The sequence below is a fragment of the Choloepus didactylus genome, chromosome 16 (genome assembly GCF_015220235.1).
Source record: "Choloepus didactylus isolate mChoDid1 chromosome 16, mChoDid1.pri, whole genome shotgun sequence".
Lineage (NCBI taxonomy): Eukaryota > Metazoa > Chordata > Mammalia > Pilosa > Megalonychidae > Choloepus > Choloepus didactylus.
The window spans coordinates 72,790,466-72,805,829 of record NC_051322.1 but is presented as its reverse complement, the minus strand read 5'-3'; the positions used below and the strand labels follow the sequence as shown (position 1 = coordinate 72,805,829).

The 15,364-nt window shown below is 38.8% G+C and overlaps 1 protein-coding gene across 3 annotated transcripts in view; it reads left to right on the top strand.

The window, feature by feature from the left end:
* The window catches only part of PTPN2 (protein tyrosine phosphatase non-receptor type 2), a 104,211-nt gene that overhangs the window by 47,441 nt on the left and 41,406 nt on the right, over positions 1-15,364 (top strand). For all 3 annotated transcript variants that reach the window (XM_037805569.1, XM_037805570.1, XM_037805568.1), the window contains exons 3-5: positions 8,855-8,955; positions 11,516-11,614; positions 14,932-15,069. In XM_037805569.1, the coding sequence (XP_037661497.1) occupies positions 8,855-8,955; positions 11,516-11,614; positions 14,932-15,069 (338 nt within the window). The remainder of the gene's footprint in view (positions 1-8,854; positions 8,956-11,515; positions 11,615-14,931; positions 15,070-15,364) is intronic.

Below are 15,364 nucleotides of genomic sequence, written 5' to 3'. Positions count from 1 at the left end.
TCACTAATTGAAGTCTGGGCTCTTTTTCAGCTTTTTTTTTTTTTTTTTGACAGTGGCTGTATGCACTAATATTGACATTCATATCTGCCGAGCTCTAGCTCTGAGTTTCAGGTGTCTCAGAGATATGCATTGTTCCAGAGACCAATCAGGTTAGTTTTTGATACTTTGTTACAGCAGCCCTGGGAAACTAAAGTGGGTTAGAAGCATTCCTTTTAAAATCAAGAACAAGACATGACCTCCTCATGGTACCACTTCTATTTAACATCGTACTCTAGGTACCTAGGCGGGGCAGGGAGAGAATATGAAATAAAGGCATAAGCATTGGGAAGGAAGAAACAAAGCTGTCATTTCATCTGTTAACCATTCAGCAAACTACCCCCAAACAGTGCTTAAAACAGTAACAGTCGCTTATTACGTTCACAGTGGGGGTTGACCGGTTTCAGACATATGGTTCTCCGCGCCCCCCACACACACACAGTAGACAAGTTGTGGGTCTACAGAACAATCATGCATAAAATAAGGATTCTCATACCCCCCCCCCCCCCGACAGGTGGTTCTTGATCAGGGTCTAGCCTGCATTTGCGGTTTGGCTGGTGGCTAGGGCTGGAATCCCCTCGCAGGCAACCTCACAGTTGTCATCTGGAACACCTATAGGTGGCGTGGCAGGTGGCCCAGACTTCCCCACAGGATGGCGGCCAGGTTCCAGGAGCGAGGGAGAGAGCCAGGCAGAAGCTGAATTACCTTTATGACCTGGCTCTAGAAGTCACACATCATCAGTAAACCACCATCATTCAAAGGGAGGGGAAATAGACCTCACCATTTGATGGAAAGAGTAGCAGAGAATTTGTGGACATTAAAACCACCACAATTATAGAAGATATGCTGGTCTTTAGAGACAGCCCAAAACTGTGTACAGACAAATCAAAGATTTATTCTCAGAATTGTAAATCAACGGTTCTTTGAATTATTAAAACAAAACTTAAGCTTTGTTTATTACAAAAAAGTGCTTGTACTCTTTCTTAGCAAATTTAGAGCTCCAAATATCTAACAGTAATCAGAAAAAGAATAGATTTAACTTAAATTTTTTGGTAACTGTTATGTAAATATTTGCTGTCATTCTTCCTTATCCCATTTAAAGTACAGAAATAAAAGTCCACGTGTTTAGTGCTTTACATTTTCAAAGTCCATTGTGTTGGCAGCTTTCCTTTTTTTACTTTATTTTATTATTGTGGTAAACAACTTCTTAAAGGGTTTCTCATTAACTGTCAAGTTAATTAACTTTCAAGTTAACTTTCAATTAACTTGACAGTTGTCATTAACTTTGGTTTTATCTTCAGTTTTGTTTTTTGTTTGTTTTTAATCTTCAGTTTTAATCAGGCTGAATTGGGCTATTTTTGGCTTTTTATCATTTATTTGTATGGGTCATTGAAGCACTGGAGTGAATCCAAGGAATAAGAATCAGAACTCTTAGAAGTTAGACTTGCTATTAGATAGGGAAAGAGAAAACTTCAATGGACTTCAGATACCAGAAGGACTTTCATATGGAAAAATGAATTCCTTAATTCTAGATAAGCCCAAAACATAGAACCAGGATTTGTGAAGCATGATATAGTTGGTTCATTTCTGGGCAGTGAAAGTGGGCTATTTGTCCGACTTAGGAGCTGTTTACCTATGAACCATGTGAAGCATAGGGTACATTTCTCATTATCAGAGAGATTTTAGAGAACATCTGTCATGAGTTGACTTTGCCTACGTCTTGTCTTTCTTGTCCCTCTTTCTCACCTTCTTCCCCCACTCACCTCTCTTTTCCTCTTACACTGAATGTCTGTTGGTTCCTTAACATGTGCACACGGTTTTTAATTTCTTTTTGACAGGACTGCCTGTCCCATTGAAGTCCTGCCCAGTCTATAAGCTGCAGTGAGGACCTCTGAGAGTCCTTCCTGCGTGTGTGCTTCCAGCAGTGGCTAGTTTGCTCCCCAAGTTCCTTATTTATTTCTCTATTCTGGCACTAATCTTGCTGCCTTCTAATTTTATTTACTTGTGTTTACTCTCTGGACAGGTGATTTTCAACAGGGGTGTTTACCCTCCATTAGAGGACATTTTGGAAATTTGTGGGCGCTTTTTTCTTCTGAACTATTTGGTCTATTAAAAGGTATTTTATTATAAATTACATTTGTTTTTCTTTGATACTGCAGTTAGGGCTTTTTTTTTTTTTAACGTGTGTGTAGTTTCTGTTAGGCAAGGTTTTAAAATATCATTAAGACTTCCTCTGTCTCTTCCTGAATAATTCAATCTGAAAGCCCTGGGGTTTGCCAGCCAACAAGTAGAAGGCATGTGAGGAAGGATGGTGATATCCCAGAAGTGAGTTGGGGCTTGTGTGAAGGGTGGGAGTAAGCAAGAGTGAACTCTGGTGTTGGGTTAGAATTAGTGTATCGGTGTGTGAACTCCTGGTTTTCAGGGGATATGGAAATAAATAGGGGTGTGTGTATGCATACATTTCCTAGCCCTGTCCACTGTGGTCTCAGGACAGTGACACCCTGATAACATTGGTAGCACTGAGATTTTGGTACCCAAGTTTCATTATCCACTGAGGAGAAAAAGGACTCCTTGGAGAAATGACTGATTCCAGGGCTGGGCAAGGAAGGTATAAGATGATCCTGGAATATCTTGTAATGCCAGAAAGTAAAGATATGCTAAAAAAAATGATGGAGACATGTCAGAAAGATACAGAAGCCAGCTCAAAGCCCACTGGCCAAATCTGGGATAATTTGAGCATCAAAATAAGTACTGATAATAATGAATCATAACCTCTTGAATAAAATAGGAATCCATGAGCCTATAGTGATACAAAGAAATAAATGAATAAATTAATGGAGAGACAAGGGAAGTTCTCCCTGGGTGTTGGATGTCAACTAATATGTGTTGAAATTGATGCTAAATTTGGTGAGTGTAAATTTGATGAGGAAAAAGATATTTACATAGTCTTTAAAGTGTCTTTCTACAAAAGATTTATTAAATACAAGGAAGGGGGGAATAGTAACTGTGGAGTGGAGAGGCCTGGCAAATAACCACTTTGAACAAGCTATCGCTTCCCCATGATAAACCTGCTAAAAATGTGTAAGCTGAATTTACTCATGGGGAAAATATCAAACAATCCAAATTGAGAGACATTTTGTAAAACAACTGACTTATAATCTTCAAAAGGTTATAAAAGACCAGAAAAGACTGAAGCATGGTTCCAGGTGAAGGAGACTAAAGAAACGTGACATAAATGCACCTTGCAGCCCTGTTATGATCTTTTTATTTAAAGGACGTTATTGGGACAGTTGGTGAAACTTGAATGGGGTCCGGAGTAGTAAAGTATTACTGCACTTTGAAGGTTGTATGTGGTTAAGGAGGATTGTGTTCTTATTTACAGAAGCTCAATCTTCATTATGCCGATTTGAAACTGTCATGGACCCCAGAAGGGCCATGATCTTTTAACTCAGGCTTGTTGGGTGTAACTTTTGATTGTTTCCATGGAGATGTGACCCACTCAACTGTGGGTGAGAACTCTGATTAAAGTATTTCCATGTAGGTGTGGACCCTGCCCATTCAGGGTGGGTCTTGATTAGTTCACTGGAGTATTTAAGAGAGCCAGGAGCCAACACAGTCACTGATGCTGACACTTAGAGATGCTTGGAGATGCTAAGCTAAGAGATGAAGCCCAGAGTTTACCCCAGAGAAGCTTAGAGAGAAATGCCCTGGGAGAGAGAAGCAAGGACTCACGGAAGCTGAGAGAGAGGAGCCAAAACAACCTGGGAGCAAAGGACCAGCAGACACCAGCCACGTGCCTTGCCAGATGACAGAAGTGTTCTGGATGCCATCAGCCATTCTTCAGTGAAGATATCTCTTGTTGATGCCTTAATTTGGACACTTTTATGGCCTTAGGATTGTAAATTTGTAACCAAAATAAACCTCCTTTATAAAAGCCAATCCATTTCTGGTATTTTGCGTAACAGCAGCTTTAGCAAACTGGAACACTCACTTTTTAGGCTCTACCTTTCCTATAAGGAGAGATTCTGAGTTTGAAGGAAAGGATGAAATGCTTGATATTTCCCAAGTGCTCTGTTTATTGCGGAGACTCTGGGGGGGATAGGTTAAAGAGGCCCTTTTTTTTTTTTTTTTTTTAATTAAATTCAGTTTTATTGAAATACATTCACACACCATACAATCATCCATGATATACAATCCACTGTCCACAGTATGATAACATAGTTATGTGTTCATCACCACAATTAAAGAGGCCCTTTTTAATTTAGTAATGTGTGGGAATCAGAAATTAATCAATAACATTGTCCTGACATGTTTAAGAACTTTAAATTATGAATTCAAAGAGACTGAAGTTCTTAAGGGCATTCAAACTGTTGTTTGGTAAAGATTGAACCTACTGGGCGATTCCCAAAGAACATCTATTTTATTAGCAAATCCGTGATGGTGTGCACCTCGGAAATACTTCATTAGTCACTTCCAAGTCCCACTGCCACTGCTTGCTTCAGTACTCATCCCCTCTTGATTAAACTGTTACTGCCTGGGTATATGAAGGTGTTTTCCTCCTTGCTCTGATTCGCTCCCTCTACTACTGTAAGTTACTTTCTTGAAAGGTACATGGTTGTGAGCCCTTTAAAGCACTTCACAGGGGTCTGGTAGCCTGTGTCTGTTGCTTCGCAGGCGGGGCCCTCCAGAGCCTGGCTTCCCTCTCATCTAGCCAGCTCTTGAGTCTGTCTGAGTTAGCCATTCTCTTTTATTCCTCTTTCTGTGTGCTTCTGCTGAAATGCTTCCCTTTCTCCTGCCCTACACAGCAAAGCCTCTCGTCCCACTAGGCCTGTTCCCACAGGAACAGCTGGTGATGCTTCCTTCCCACAGCACTTAATGCAGTAGGGCACAGTCCTGGGGTTTATTACTCTATTGCTTTGTTTCCCTTTTAAAAAGCTTGAAGGAGACAAAGTAGTTCATCTTTATGTCCCTCTTGCCTGGCCCTAAAACATGCTAAAAATGTTTGTTGATTGAAGCAAAGGTGTTAAATGTAAAGGGCAGGCCCCAGGGGTGTCATCAGGGAGGCTGTTCAGAGAGGATAAGGCCTAGGCTGGGTCTCAAGGAAGCAAAGTTGGCACCAGAGGCCAGGACAGACGTCCTACCTGAGGAGAAGAACTGTGTGAAGGGCAATGCCAGGAAGTATTTCAGGTGTAGAGGGGATGGTAAAATATTCCGGGAGATGTATTGGAGAGGGGCCATGTAGTGTGGAAAATGTGTGGTGGTCTCTTCATTTGCACAGACCTAGGCTCGAATCTGCTACTCTGTTGTGTTCTCATAGACTAAGGGCTTGACTTCTCTGAGAGACAGTAACTGGACCTGGTAGCATCACTCTCTGAGGGGTGTAAGGATTAAGAGAGGTGACTCAGGTCACATGTCACAGGCACTCCATAATTCTGGAGTAATTGAGGTTTAGGTGCTCAACCAGGAACCATCTGTCAAGTAGAATTTTCTTTGCAAACCAAATACTTGAAAACTTAATGTTCTTTGCATACCAACAGTTGTGTTTCTTTTCGTAGTGCTAATGGTGACTTGGGTTCCAGTTCTAGTTTTTCTTTGGGATCGTTGCTTGATTTATGAAAGATTAATAACATTTGTTCTTTATCTACTTTACCTTGAGAGCTGAAGAGGGTTGACCTATTTATAAAATGCTTTGAGTTCTTGGCAGGAAAGCACCAAATAAGTATGGACATCACTATTTGACTTGTTCAGAATAGGAGAATCATGGGAAAAAGTTGACTGTAAACAGTAAATTTACAGTCTCCTTGCCCAATTTGTAAATTATTTATTCTTGATCTTTGCCTCAGTGTCATCTGTTGAGGGTAGCTATGATGAACATAAATACTTGTTCCTATTTGACCTGAAAGTTTCCAAAATGTTGTCTTTATGATGATCAACCAGGTGAAACTAGTGAATTTTTAAAATATTAAAAAAAAAAAAAAAGCTTATGACTGTACTGAAAGAGGAAGCTAATCTGTATTGTCAGCTTGGGCCAGGAGTAGGGCTCATCATTTCTTGACAGATGAAACCATTTCTCGGAAAACATACGGTTTGAGGGTGGGAGGTAGAGGGAATCCGCATGAGAGGTTTGCTTTATTTTTATCCAATTTATAAACCGCAATTCTGTGTGAAGGGTAGTGTTGCATGTCTTCATTTATTTGGTGACAAGAATTAAGAACAGATGGTGTTCTAGAGAAAAAAGTATATATGTTCTTGATAGATCTGCTACTGGTGGTGTTAGATGTTGAGAACTAAGATTTCCTGTTGGAAGTGTGGTTTGGTTGCTTTTGTGGTATGTCATGCAATATAGTTTGAACTGTCTTCATGTTTTTCTCCCTTTGCTGGATCCTTTGAAAGATAGTAAAGAGGAAAATAATCATAACTCAGAATGATGATAAAGTATTGTGGGCTTTGGGGCTTACTGATAGTCCGAAGATTACTAATATTATTTTAGAAGTTCCTGGGCAAAATAAACTAAAAAAGAGGGCAAAGCTCTCAGCTTTCAGTCTTTTCTAATTCAGATGTTAGAAGTTTGTTTTGAGATTGTTTGTTTTAGACAAACTGATGGTAATGAAAGGAAACCCTTGGCCTCCAGGTCTCAAGGGAGCATGCTCTCGGACGTGTCTGCTCAGGTGAGGCTTAAGATGCTCTGGCCTCTGTTTGTGGTGGGTGGCTCTGGGCTGGGGAGGAGGCAGGCCCCCATTTGTTATCTTTGCTAGAGGATGTAAATCATAAAGTCACGGTTTCTCATAAAAAGGCTCCGATACTTTCACTTCCTGAAGTGTGTCTACTTCCTATGTTTATAGATAGCTATTTTAAGGTGATGTGTTTTAGCTAACACCGAAACTGTGTTTTTTCTCTACATTCTTCTGAATTGACAGTTATGTACACTTTTAATTTTTATCAATCTTTTTAATAAAACAGAATGATTAAAATAAAAATCTTATGTATGTGTATGAGAGGTTTGGATTTAATCACTCCTGAGAAGAAAATACAGGTTGAGCAACATTTGATGTGGCCAGATAACTATGATTTTCCCAAAGATTACCTTCCTTTTTTTAGTGTTATTTTCTAGCAAAATTACCAAAAAAAAAAGATATTTTTACCTGAGAAAATTTCCAGTGTAGTATGTGCTTTGCTTCGCTGTGATTCTATAGGAATAAATGCTAGAAGGAAAGCAGGGCCCCTGCCGGATCCTGGGCACTGCAGAAAGGAAGCCCTGGGGTCACCGCCTGGAATCCCACAGCACCCACCTGGTCACTATGGAGTGGTGGGGACACATGGTGCCGATTTTAGAGCAAGAGGGGAAAATAGCAATGAGTTCTAGTTCGAAGTCCCGAGGACGGGGTGTCAGCTACTTCCTAAAACCCCAGGCTTCTTTCTTCCCTGGCTCTGGGAGGGCCTCTAATGGTCTTTTGCATGGTAACCCAATTCCCAGCAGGCTAGGAGAGAACCTTCCCGTTTCCTGCGGATGTTTGTGCTGTCTTCAGTTGTGCAATGAGGTTTGTGTTCTTTCTGAGATTGCAACATGAGGAAATACATTGCTTTTCATACTATATTTTAGTGAGACTTGAATTTTAGAGATTGTTCAGCATTCTAAAAGCATGCCTTATTCTCTTGGTACATGTTATCTAGGAGTTATGTGGTCTTTATTTTGTTAATAAGGTAGCTAATTTTCTTACAGTCTCATAGTTAAAGGGTAATTAAACTGTTAAAAAAAAAGTGACTTAAAAAGTGCTTGCTGACATCATCGTTCCGAGAACACTAATATATGTGATTTACTATAACAAGATCTTAGTATTTCCTGTTGGCCAATGACATGTAATATTTACAGAGGTCTTGGGTTCAGTCCAGCAGAAACATCTCAGATAAATTGGTATGTGAAAGTAAAGCCATTTAACATTTTCTTTCGTATAGAGATAATGTAGAAACGTTTTTTAGTTTAAAAATGGGGGATAGTGGCTATTTAGTATAGATTTTTCTGAAGGGGAGCAGCTTATATAGCAGAATGTATTCGCCAGAGTTCAACTTCAAACACTGTGTTTTTACTTCGTAATTTTGTAATATGCTTCTGACAGTTTTATGTTCAGGAGTCTTAAGTTAATGTTAATTTTGTTGTTGTGCATGTGCTTTCTCTCTCTGTGTTGGGCATATCTTCCTTTTCCACCTAAATGCTTTAAAGTAGATTTCTGTACTCCACATGTTTAAATGAGCATAAATTATAAATGCATGAGATTTTTACTTTTACACACTGGAAATATATCTGAAGTGTTTTACTCTAAAGAAGCATCTTCAGTTGTCTGTTTTAAGAATTGGAATACCCCAACTATATTTAATTTAGTACTTAATCTACACATAAAGTGCTAAAACTATTTAAATATGGTTGAATGCAGATCTCTTGAGGAATGAAGAGCATGAGATGTAGTTTCCCTATACATCTCATCTCAGCCCTTTAAGGCTAGTTGTCTTTTTATAAGGAGGCCTGTCAGAGTGATCCTTTTACCTCTAGGAAGCTGTGTGGTCCATTTGTTTTACTGTGTTCTGCTATTACAACAACTAATGAACTACAGACAGAAGCGCTTCCCTTCCAATACCAGCATAACAAACGAGGATTATGTTTTTGTATGTCCTAAAAAAATGGGGAATAATTTAGGATTTGGCTCACTACTCTTTTTCTTCATTTTCTTTTTCTCATTTTATAAATACTTGAACATTAATATTAAAATTAAAAAGAAATGACCCATTTGAAGTGTCAGTTGGGGTTTATCGTCTTCTGTTTCAGATGATCACAGCCGTGTGAAGCTGCAGAATGCTGAAAATGATTATATCAACGCCAGCTTGGTCAACATTGAGGAGGCGCAGAGGAGCTACGTCCTAACCCAGGCAAGTGGCAGGGCGAGAGGCCAGTGCTCGGAGAGGGAGGGCTGCATTTGTCCTGCTTCAAGACCTAGCTCGCAGTATATCTTGAGTTCTTTTGGAAATGAAATGCTGAAATGCTATTTCAGGTTTTTTTTCTGGTTATATAATGAATTATAGACATAATGTTTTTTTTTTTAATATTCATTTTATTGAGATATATTCACGTACCATGCAGTAAAACAAAACAAATCGTACATTCAGTTGTTCACAGTACCATTACATAGTTGTACATTCATTACCAAAATCAATCCCCGGCACCCTCATTACCACGCACACAAAAATAACCAGAATAATAATTGAAGTGAAAAAGAGCAACTAAAGTAAAAAAGAGCACTGGGCGCCCTTGTCTGTCTGTTTGTTTGTTTGTTTCCTTCCCCCACCTTTCTACTCATCCATCCACAAACTAGACAAAGGGGAGTGTAATCCCCATGGCCCCCCCAATCCCACTGTCCCCCCTCATAAGCCACATTTTTATACAATTGTCTTCAAGATTCATGGGTTCTGGTTTGTAGTTTGATAGATTCAGGTATCCACCACCAGCTACCCCAATTCATTAGAACCTAAAAAGGGTTGTCTATATTGTGCATAAGAGTGCCCACCAGAGTGACCTCTCGGCTCCTTTTGGAATCTCTCTGCCACTGAAGCTTATTTGATTTCCTTTCACATCCCCCTTTTGGTCAAGAAGGTGTTCTCCATCCCACGATGCCGGATCTGCATTCCTCCCTGGGAGTCATATTCCACGTTGCCAGGGAGATTCACTCCCCTGGGTGTCTGATCCCACATAGTGGGGAGGGCAGTGATTTCACCTTTCAAGTTGGCTTAGCTAGAGAGAGAGGGCCACATCTGAGCAACAAAGAGGCATTTGGGAGGAGGCTCTTAGGCACAGTTATAGGGAGGCCTAGCCTCTCCTTTGCAGCAACAGTCTTCCCAAGGGCAGATTCTGTGGTAGAGGGCTCAACCCATCAAACCACCAGTCCCCTATAGACATAATGTTTTAAAGCTTCGAATGTGTAAGATAAAAATAAAGTTATTTTTATAATGTCACACATTCTGGGAAGGAAAATTTTTATGAAATGGCTTAGCCTGTTTTTTCTTCAGGCAGATTATCTTCATTGTTTTATGTTTGACACACGCCTTCTCTATACTTAATGCTTTGGTATTGTTGCCCATTTCTTGTCGCAGCCCGTATCGTAACGGAGTCCCCTTGGACACTTTTCCCTCTCACCTTGTGTCGTGCATTTAGGAGAGTGCGGTGGTGGTGCCCATGGATGGTGTAGGGCCTGTCCTCACACGGAAGGACACAGATGGCTTTATGGCCACCTGAACTCACTTCACTGATGAATTGCTACATCCATTTTTTAGGGGTTTTTCTCTTTGCTCTTTTTACCTTTCAACTGGTTTGTGTTGGAAGTAGACCAAGCAATAGAAACATACATTGAGAGGGGAAAATAGTATCCTCAAACAGCACATTGCAGTTTTCCCAGGAGTCTCAAAAAATTTCTGACATTTTACAACTTAGAAATTTGGAGTTTATTTAGTCAGATGATATTTATTGAGCATCTGCTGTATACCTGGGAGTACCAGCTGCCATCACAATGCTTTGAACTCCCTTGTGTGCATGTGGAGCCAGAGCTCTGGGCACACCTGGCCCGGCCTCCAGGTTCTGCCCACGACTCAGCTACACTGAGTGCTCTTCTAAGGTCCTCTACATGCAGTAAAACACACTCATTCTAACTTTCCCATCTTTAAAATTACTTATAATTTGGGCCTATCCTTTTTATCTTACTTGCCCATCTGCCCAGTGCTATCATTAGGTGAAACCTGAAAGTAATTGGAGGAACATACTATGTTTTGACTTTTTCCCTGTGGCAATTATGTGGACCATTGTCCCTTTAACTCTGCGAGCACTTTGCTACTCAGGCCACACACAGGGTGCTTTCGTAGATGAACAGTTTCACAGTGCTTGGGTACTTTCACAGTGTTGACTTTTTCTGGAAAATCTTCTTGTCATTGACTTGGGCTGCTGGGTTGCCCAGTGATGCACTGACTTCCTATTTTTGCAGGCTGGCCAGGAGCTGTGGGAGGCAGGGCCCCTCTTCTTGGGGTGGAAGCAGAGGGGTCAGACGTCCCCTCCGCCGACTCCGAGTACCCTAGAACACAACCCATCAGATGCTCCTGCCCGTCAGTTGCCTCTGGTTTGCATGGAGGTCATGCCTGGCTCCTGCAGGACCTTAAGCATGGCAGGGCCGGCAGAAGCAAGGAGTCGGTCGTGGCCCTGGCTGCAGTCGAGGCCAGGTAGAAGCATCCTGCTCAAGCTCTGTTCTCCTGCCCACAACTCTGACAGCCTCCTGAGTCAGTTTTGATCATTTATAACCAGAAATCTAACTAGTACAGAGATGTTTTTTAATTCAAGTTGATTTAAAGTCAAGTGTATTTACTTATTTTCAAACCAGAGGTTTTGTGTTGAGCCTTACTTTATCCCATCCGCTTTCCCTTACCGACTTTTTCTTCATTGTTCTTACAGGGTCCACTTCCTAATACATGTTGTCATTTCTGGCTTATGGTTTGGCAGCAAAAGACCAAAGCGGTTGTCATGCTGAACCGAGTTGTGGAGAAAGAATCGGTGAGTGATATTTAATATTTACAACTTAGTGTACTGCATGTCAGCTTGTAATGTGTTCACAGTTCTTTTGAGATATCCATTCGGTAGTTGGGCCTTAATTGCTCAAGGCTCGTGGTCAGGATGTTTCTGACGGGAAGAACTAGTGTATCCTTTTTCTTTCTTACCTTCAATATTTAAATAACAATTGTAGGCCACTAGCCTCCAAGCTATAAATATAATGGAATAAATACTGACTGGAAGCGATACATAGATCTTTGGAATCCTTAGGCTTTATTAGAAGCTTTACAATTTGTTATCAGAATCTTGGAATTTTAAAAAAAATTAAAATGACAGATTTTTTCCCATCTTTATAAATTATTATTGGTTTTTATGGGGAAATATTAATATGGGAAAGTATAAATTTGTTGAAATTTTAAATGAAAATCTAAACAGTGCCAGTTAATGTGTGACTTTCATTAAGTCTTTTACTTCTGTAGCTTTAGATTCCTTTTTCTGTCAAAAAGCAAATAGGAAAATATTATCAATAAGAACTCTTCTAGCTTTAAAATCTTGGATTGTTCTCATTCAGATTCCTGATTCTTTTTTCCAAATTCATATTTGCTGGCCTGTCAATGACTAAGAAAAGGCCTAAGAGCCTTTTCTAATCTCTTTAATCTAGAGGTGGCACTGCCATATTAGAATGTCCAGCAGGATCCGGATGGTCATTTATAGTCATTTTTCAACATCTTCAATATGATTTAAAAATTAAGCAATGATGACATTGTCAGTTTGAACAGTTTGAGCAACATTGCAAATTGTGATTTTTAAGTTTTATCTCTCATTTTTTTCAACTGCCGTGAAACAGAAGAAATTATATTATGGTGGTTGGATCTAGATATTCAATAAGGTACAGATTTAATTATTTTGGGAAGAGGACTTCACGGGTGTTGATGGGATATTGGTTCCCTCGTGTCTTCAGCAGGTGACTAATTAGTTTTTTGGTGGACAAAAACGTATTTGATAACTCCATTGCAGTTATTATCCTTATTGGTGGCTAAATTGTTTCATCTTTGACTAGCAGGAGTCTCTTCAAGTTTGGCCCTGAGTCCTTTTAACCTAAATCTAAAAGTCTTTAGTAGCTTTCTTGCTGCTTGGAATGATTGCATATTGCAGGCTTATTCTATACTCTCTCTGCCCCAAACCTGGAGCCAGCTATTTCTTCAAGAAACCTTTTAATGGGCAATGGTGTTTAAAGATCACAATAAAGTTAGGGGTGGCTATTGCTCCTGTGGTAGTCACTGTGTTCAGGGCTTTTCAGTGGTCAGAGCTAAGGAGAAATATGTGTGTTTCAAGATAATATTCAGCAAGCGTTCCTGCTGATATTTCCAGTGCAAATTTAGGGCTGTAAGGGTTGGCTTAACACCTTCTATCTGATATTTTATTAAGAATCCTGGTTTTCAGAGACACCAGGGTTGTGGGCTATTTTACGAATCATTTACTTTGTCCCATATTCCACATATATACTCATGATAATAGTATCATCTCTACCATCAAAATAATTATTGAAGAGAGTTTTAAAATGTTCTGTATGTTCTTCTGTCTAGTTCTAGTTCTCTCTCTTTTTTTTTTTTTTTTTGTTTGTGTTTTGTCTACATTATCAAAATATACTACATTATCAAAATATAGGTCTCTGCCTCGTATCTCTTATTTAATCTTAGTTCTTCATGTAAATGTATATTTAATGCTCACCCCCAGTCTTCGTCGGTGTCTCTCCAGTCGTTCTGATGGTCTAAGTTCATGCTCTAGTGGATTCCTAAGGAAGGGCTCAGGGCATTTTAACAGTCCCTGATTCTTACATGTTGATGACAGTCTGTCTGCTGTCTTAATACTTAAAAGTCAGTTTGGCAAGATATAAAATCCTTGACTCTGTTTCCTTCTGGCATTAAAAATTACTGTGAAAGTCAGTTGGATATCTTAGATTATTTCCTTTATGCTACTTGTTACCTGGTTGCCGAAATAATTTTTTTTTCTTTTTCTTCCAAGCCCATTAATTTTGCCAAAACATGTCTTGGAGTTGGTCATTCTGGGTCATTTTTTTCAGGTGCACGATATTCCGTTTCATGTGTGGTTCCAAATCTTTTTTTTCTCTTTTTAAAGAAAGTTTTCTTGAATTATAGTTGTTAGTATTTGTTCTGTTCCCTTGCTTGCTTTGGTTTTCTTCTTTGGTTCCTGCTTTTACACATAAGTTGGATTTTCTTTACCTGCCTTCTGTATTTATTCTCTCTCATCGTATCTCTCTTAACGCACATGCCCTCTCGCACTCTCTCTGCATTTCCTGCTTAATTTAAAATTTTCCTCCTCCTTCTTCTTTTTTCTAGTAAGGTGTTTCCTGTTATTTATTCACTTTCCTGTTCCTTATAGTTTAATCTTCATTTCTGAAATTATGTGTTCTATTATTTGTAATTCTTTTCTACCTTCCATCATTTCATTTCCGAGTTCTAATTCTCATTTATGCTCTTTTATTTCCTGTATCCTTTTTTAATATCTTTTAGCACCTTTTGAAATATTAGGTATGGTGTTCATTTGATTAGAGGCATTTTTATTGTTTCTTTTTTGTAGCCATTTATGTTTTGGAAAAGGAGAAAAGACCATTTTTAAAAAGGATGTTTTATAGGTTTGTTTGTTGTTGTTTTTTTTTTTCCCCTAATCAAATGACTCTTTAGCTCACCTTGCCTCAGTCTGCTGGCTTCATATTTTGGCTTTTGGGAAGATACTTTCATTGTCACAAATTTAAATTCCGTATCAGTAGTTCTGCCAAAATGTAACAACTCTAGATCAAGGGAGCATATCTTCTGATTTTCTCTCCTGATTTAATTCTAGTAAGTAAACATATAATTATTTCTAGGGTATGTAGTATTTAGTATCAAATTCATTGGTATTTATGGAAAACATTTATAAAATAAAGGCTCTTCCGTACTGTTTGAGATAAGATTCTTACAAGAATTTGATACTCACAGGAACATAAAGCAAATGCCGCTATGTTGTTAAAATATAAGCTATCATGCTTTAGAAGTGACGTTCATTTTTAATTTTAACAACATGATATCTGTTAATGGCATTTTTAGTTTATAATTCGCAAGAGCATTTTACAAATTTATAAGATATCAATCTTATTAAAGTATATTAAACGTCTAATATAGTGGTGACTATTCTGAGGTTTGGATACTTGAGAAAAATACAGCATGTTTGTGTGTGGTTTGTTTTCCTTTTTCAACCTTTTATTGCTTCATAATATCTGTAAACTTAAAAAAAAATCACATACATGTCTTTTAATTTAGGTTAAATGTGCACAGTACTGGCCGACAAAAGATGACCGAGAGATGGTGTTTAAAGAAACAGGATTCATTGTGAAGCTCTTGTCAGAAGATGTGAAATCCTATTATACAGTACATCTACTACAATTAGAAAATATCAATGTAAGACTCTTTTCATGCCTCAAAGTTTGGACTTTGTATGATGATTTTATGAATTATTCTTTGATATTAGATTTGAAGTTTGGTGTGGCACAAACATTTGGGTAATATCTGTAATAGTATCTAATCATAACCTTTTGTTTTTAGAGTGCGTTTCTGTGTGCAACAGCTTTCTGAGGCTACCAAGAAACCCTAGGACCTGTAGATTTCAAAGTTCAGTTGGTATCTGGGAATTGAAAATTTATTAAAAATACTTAGGAATTAATAGAAAAATGGCTTTAGAATCAAACAAACCTGA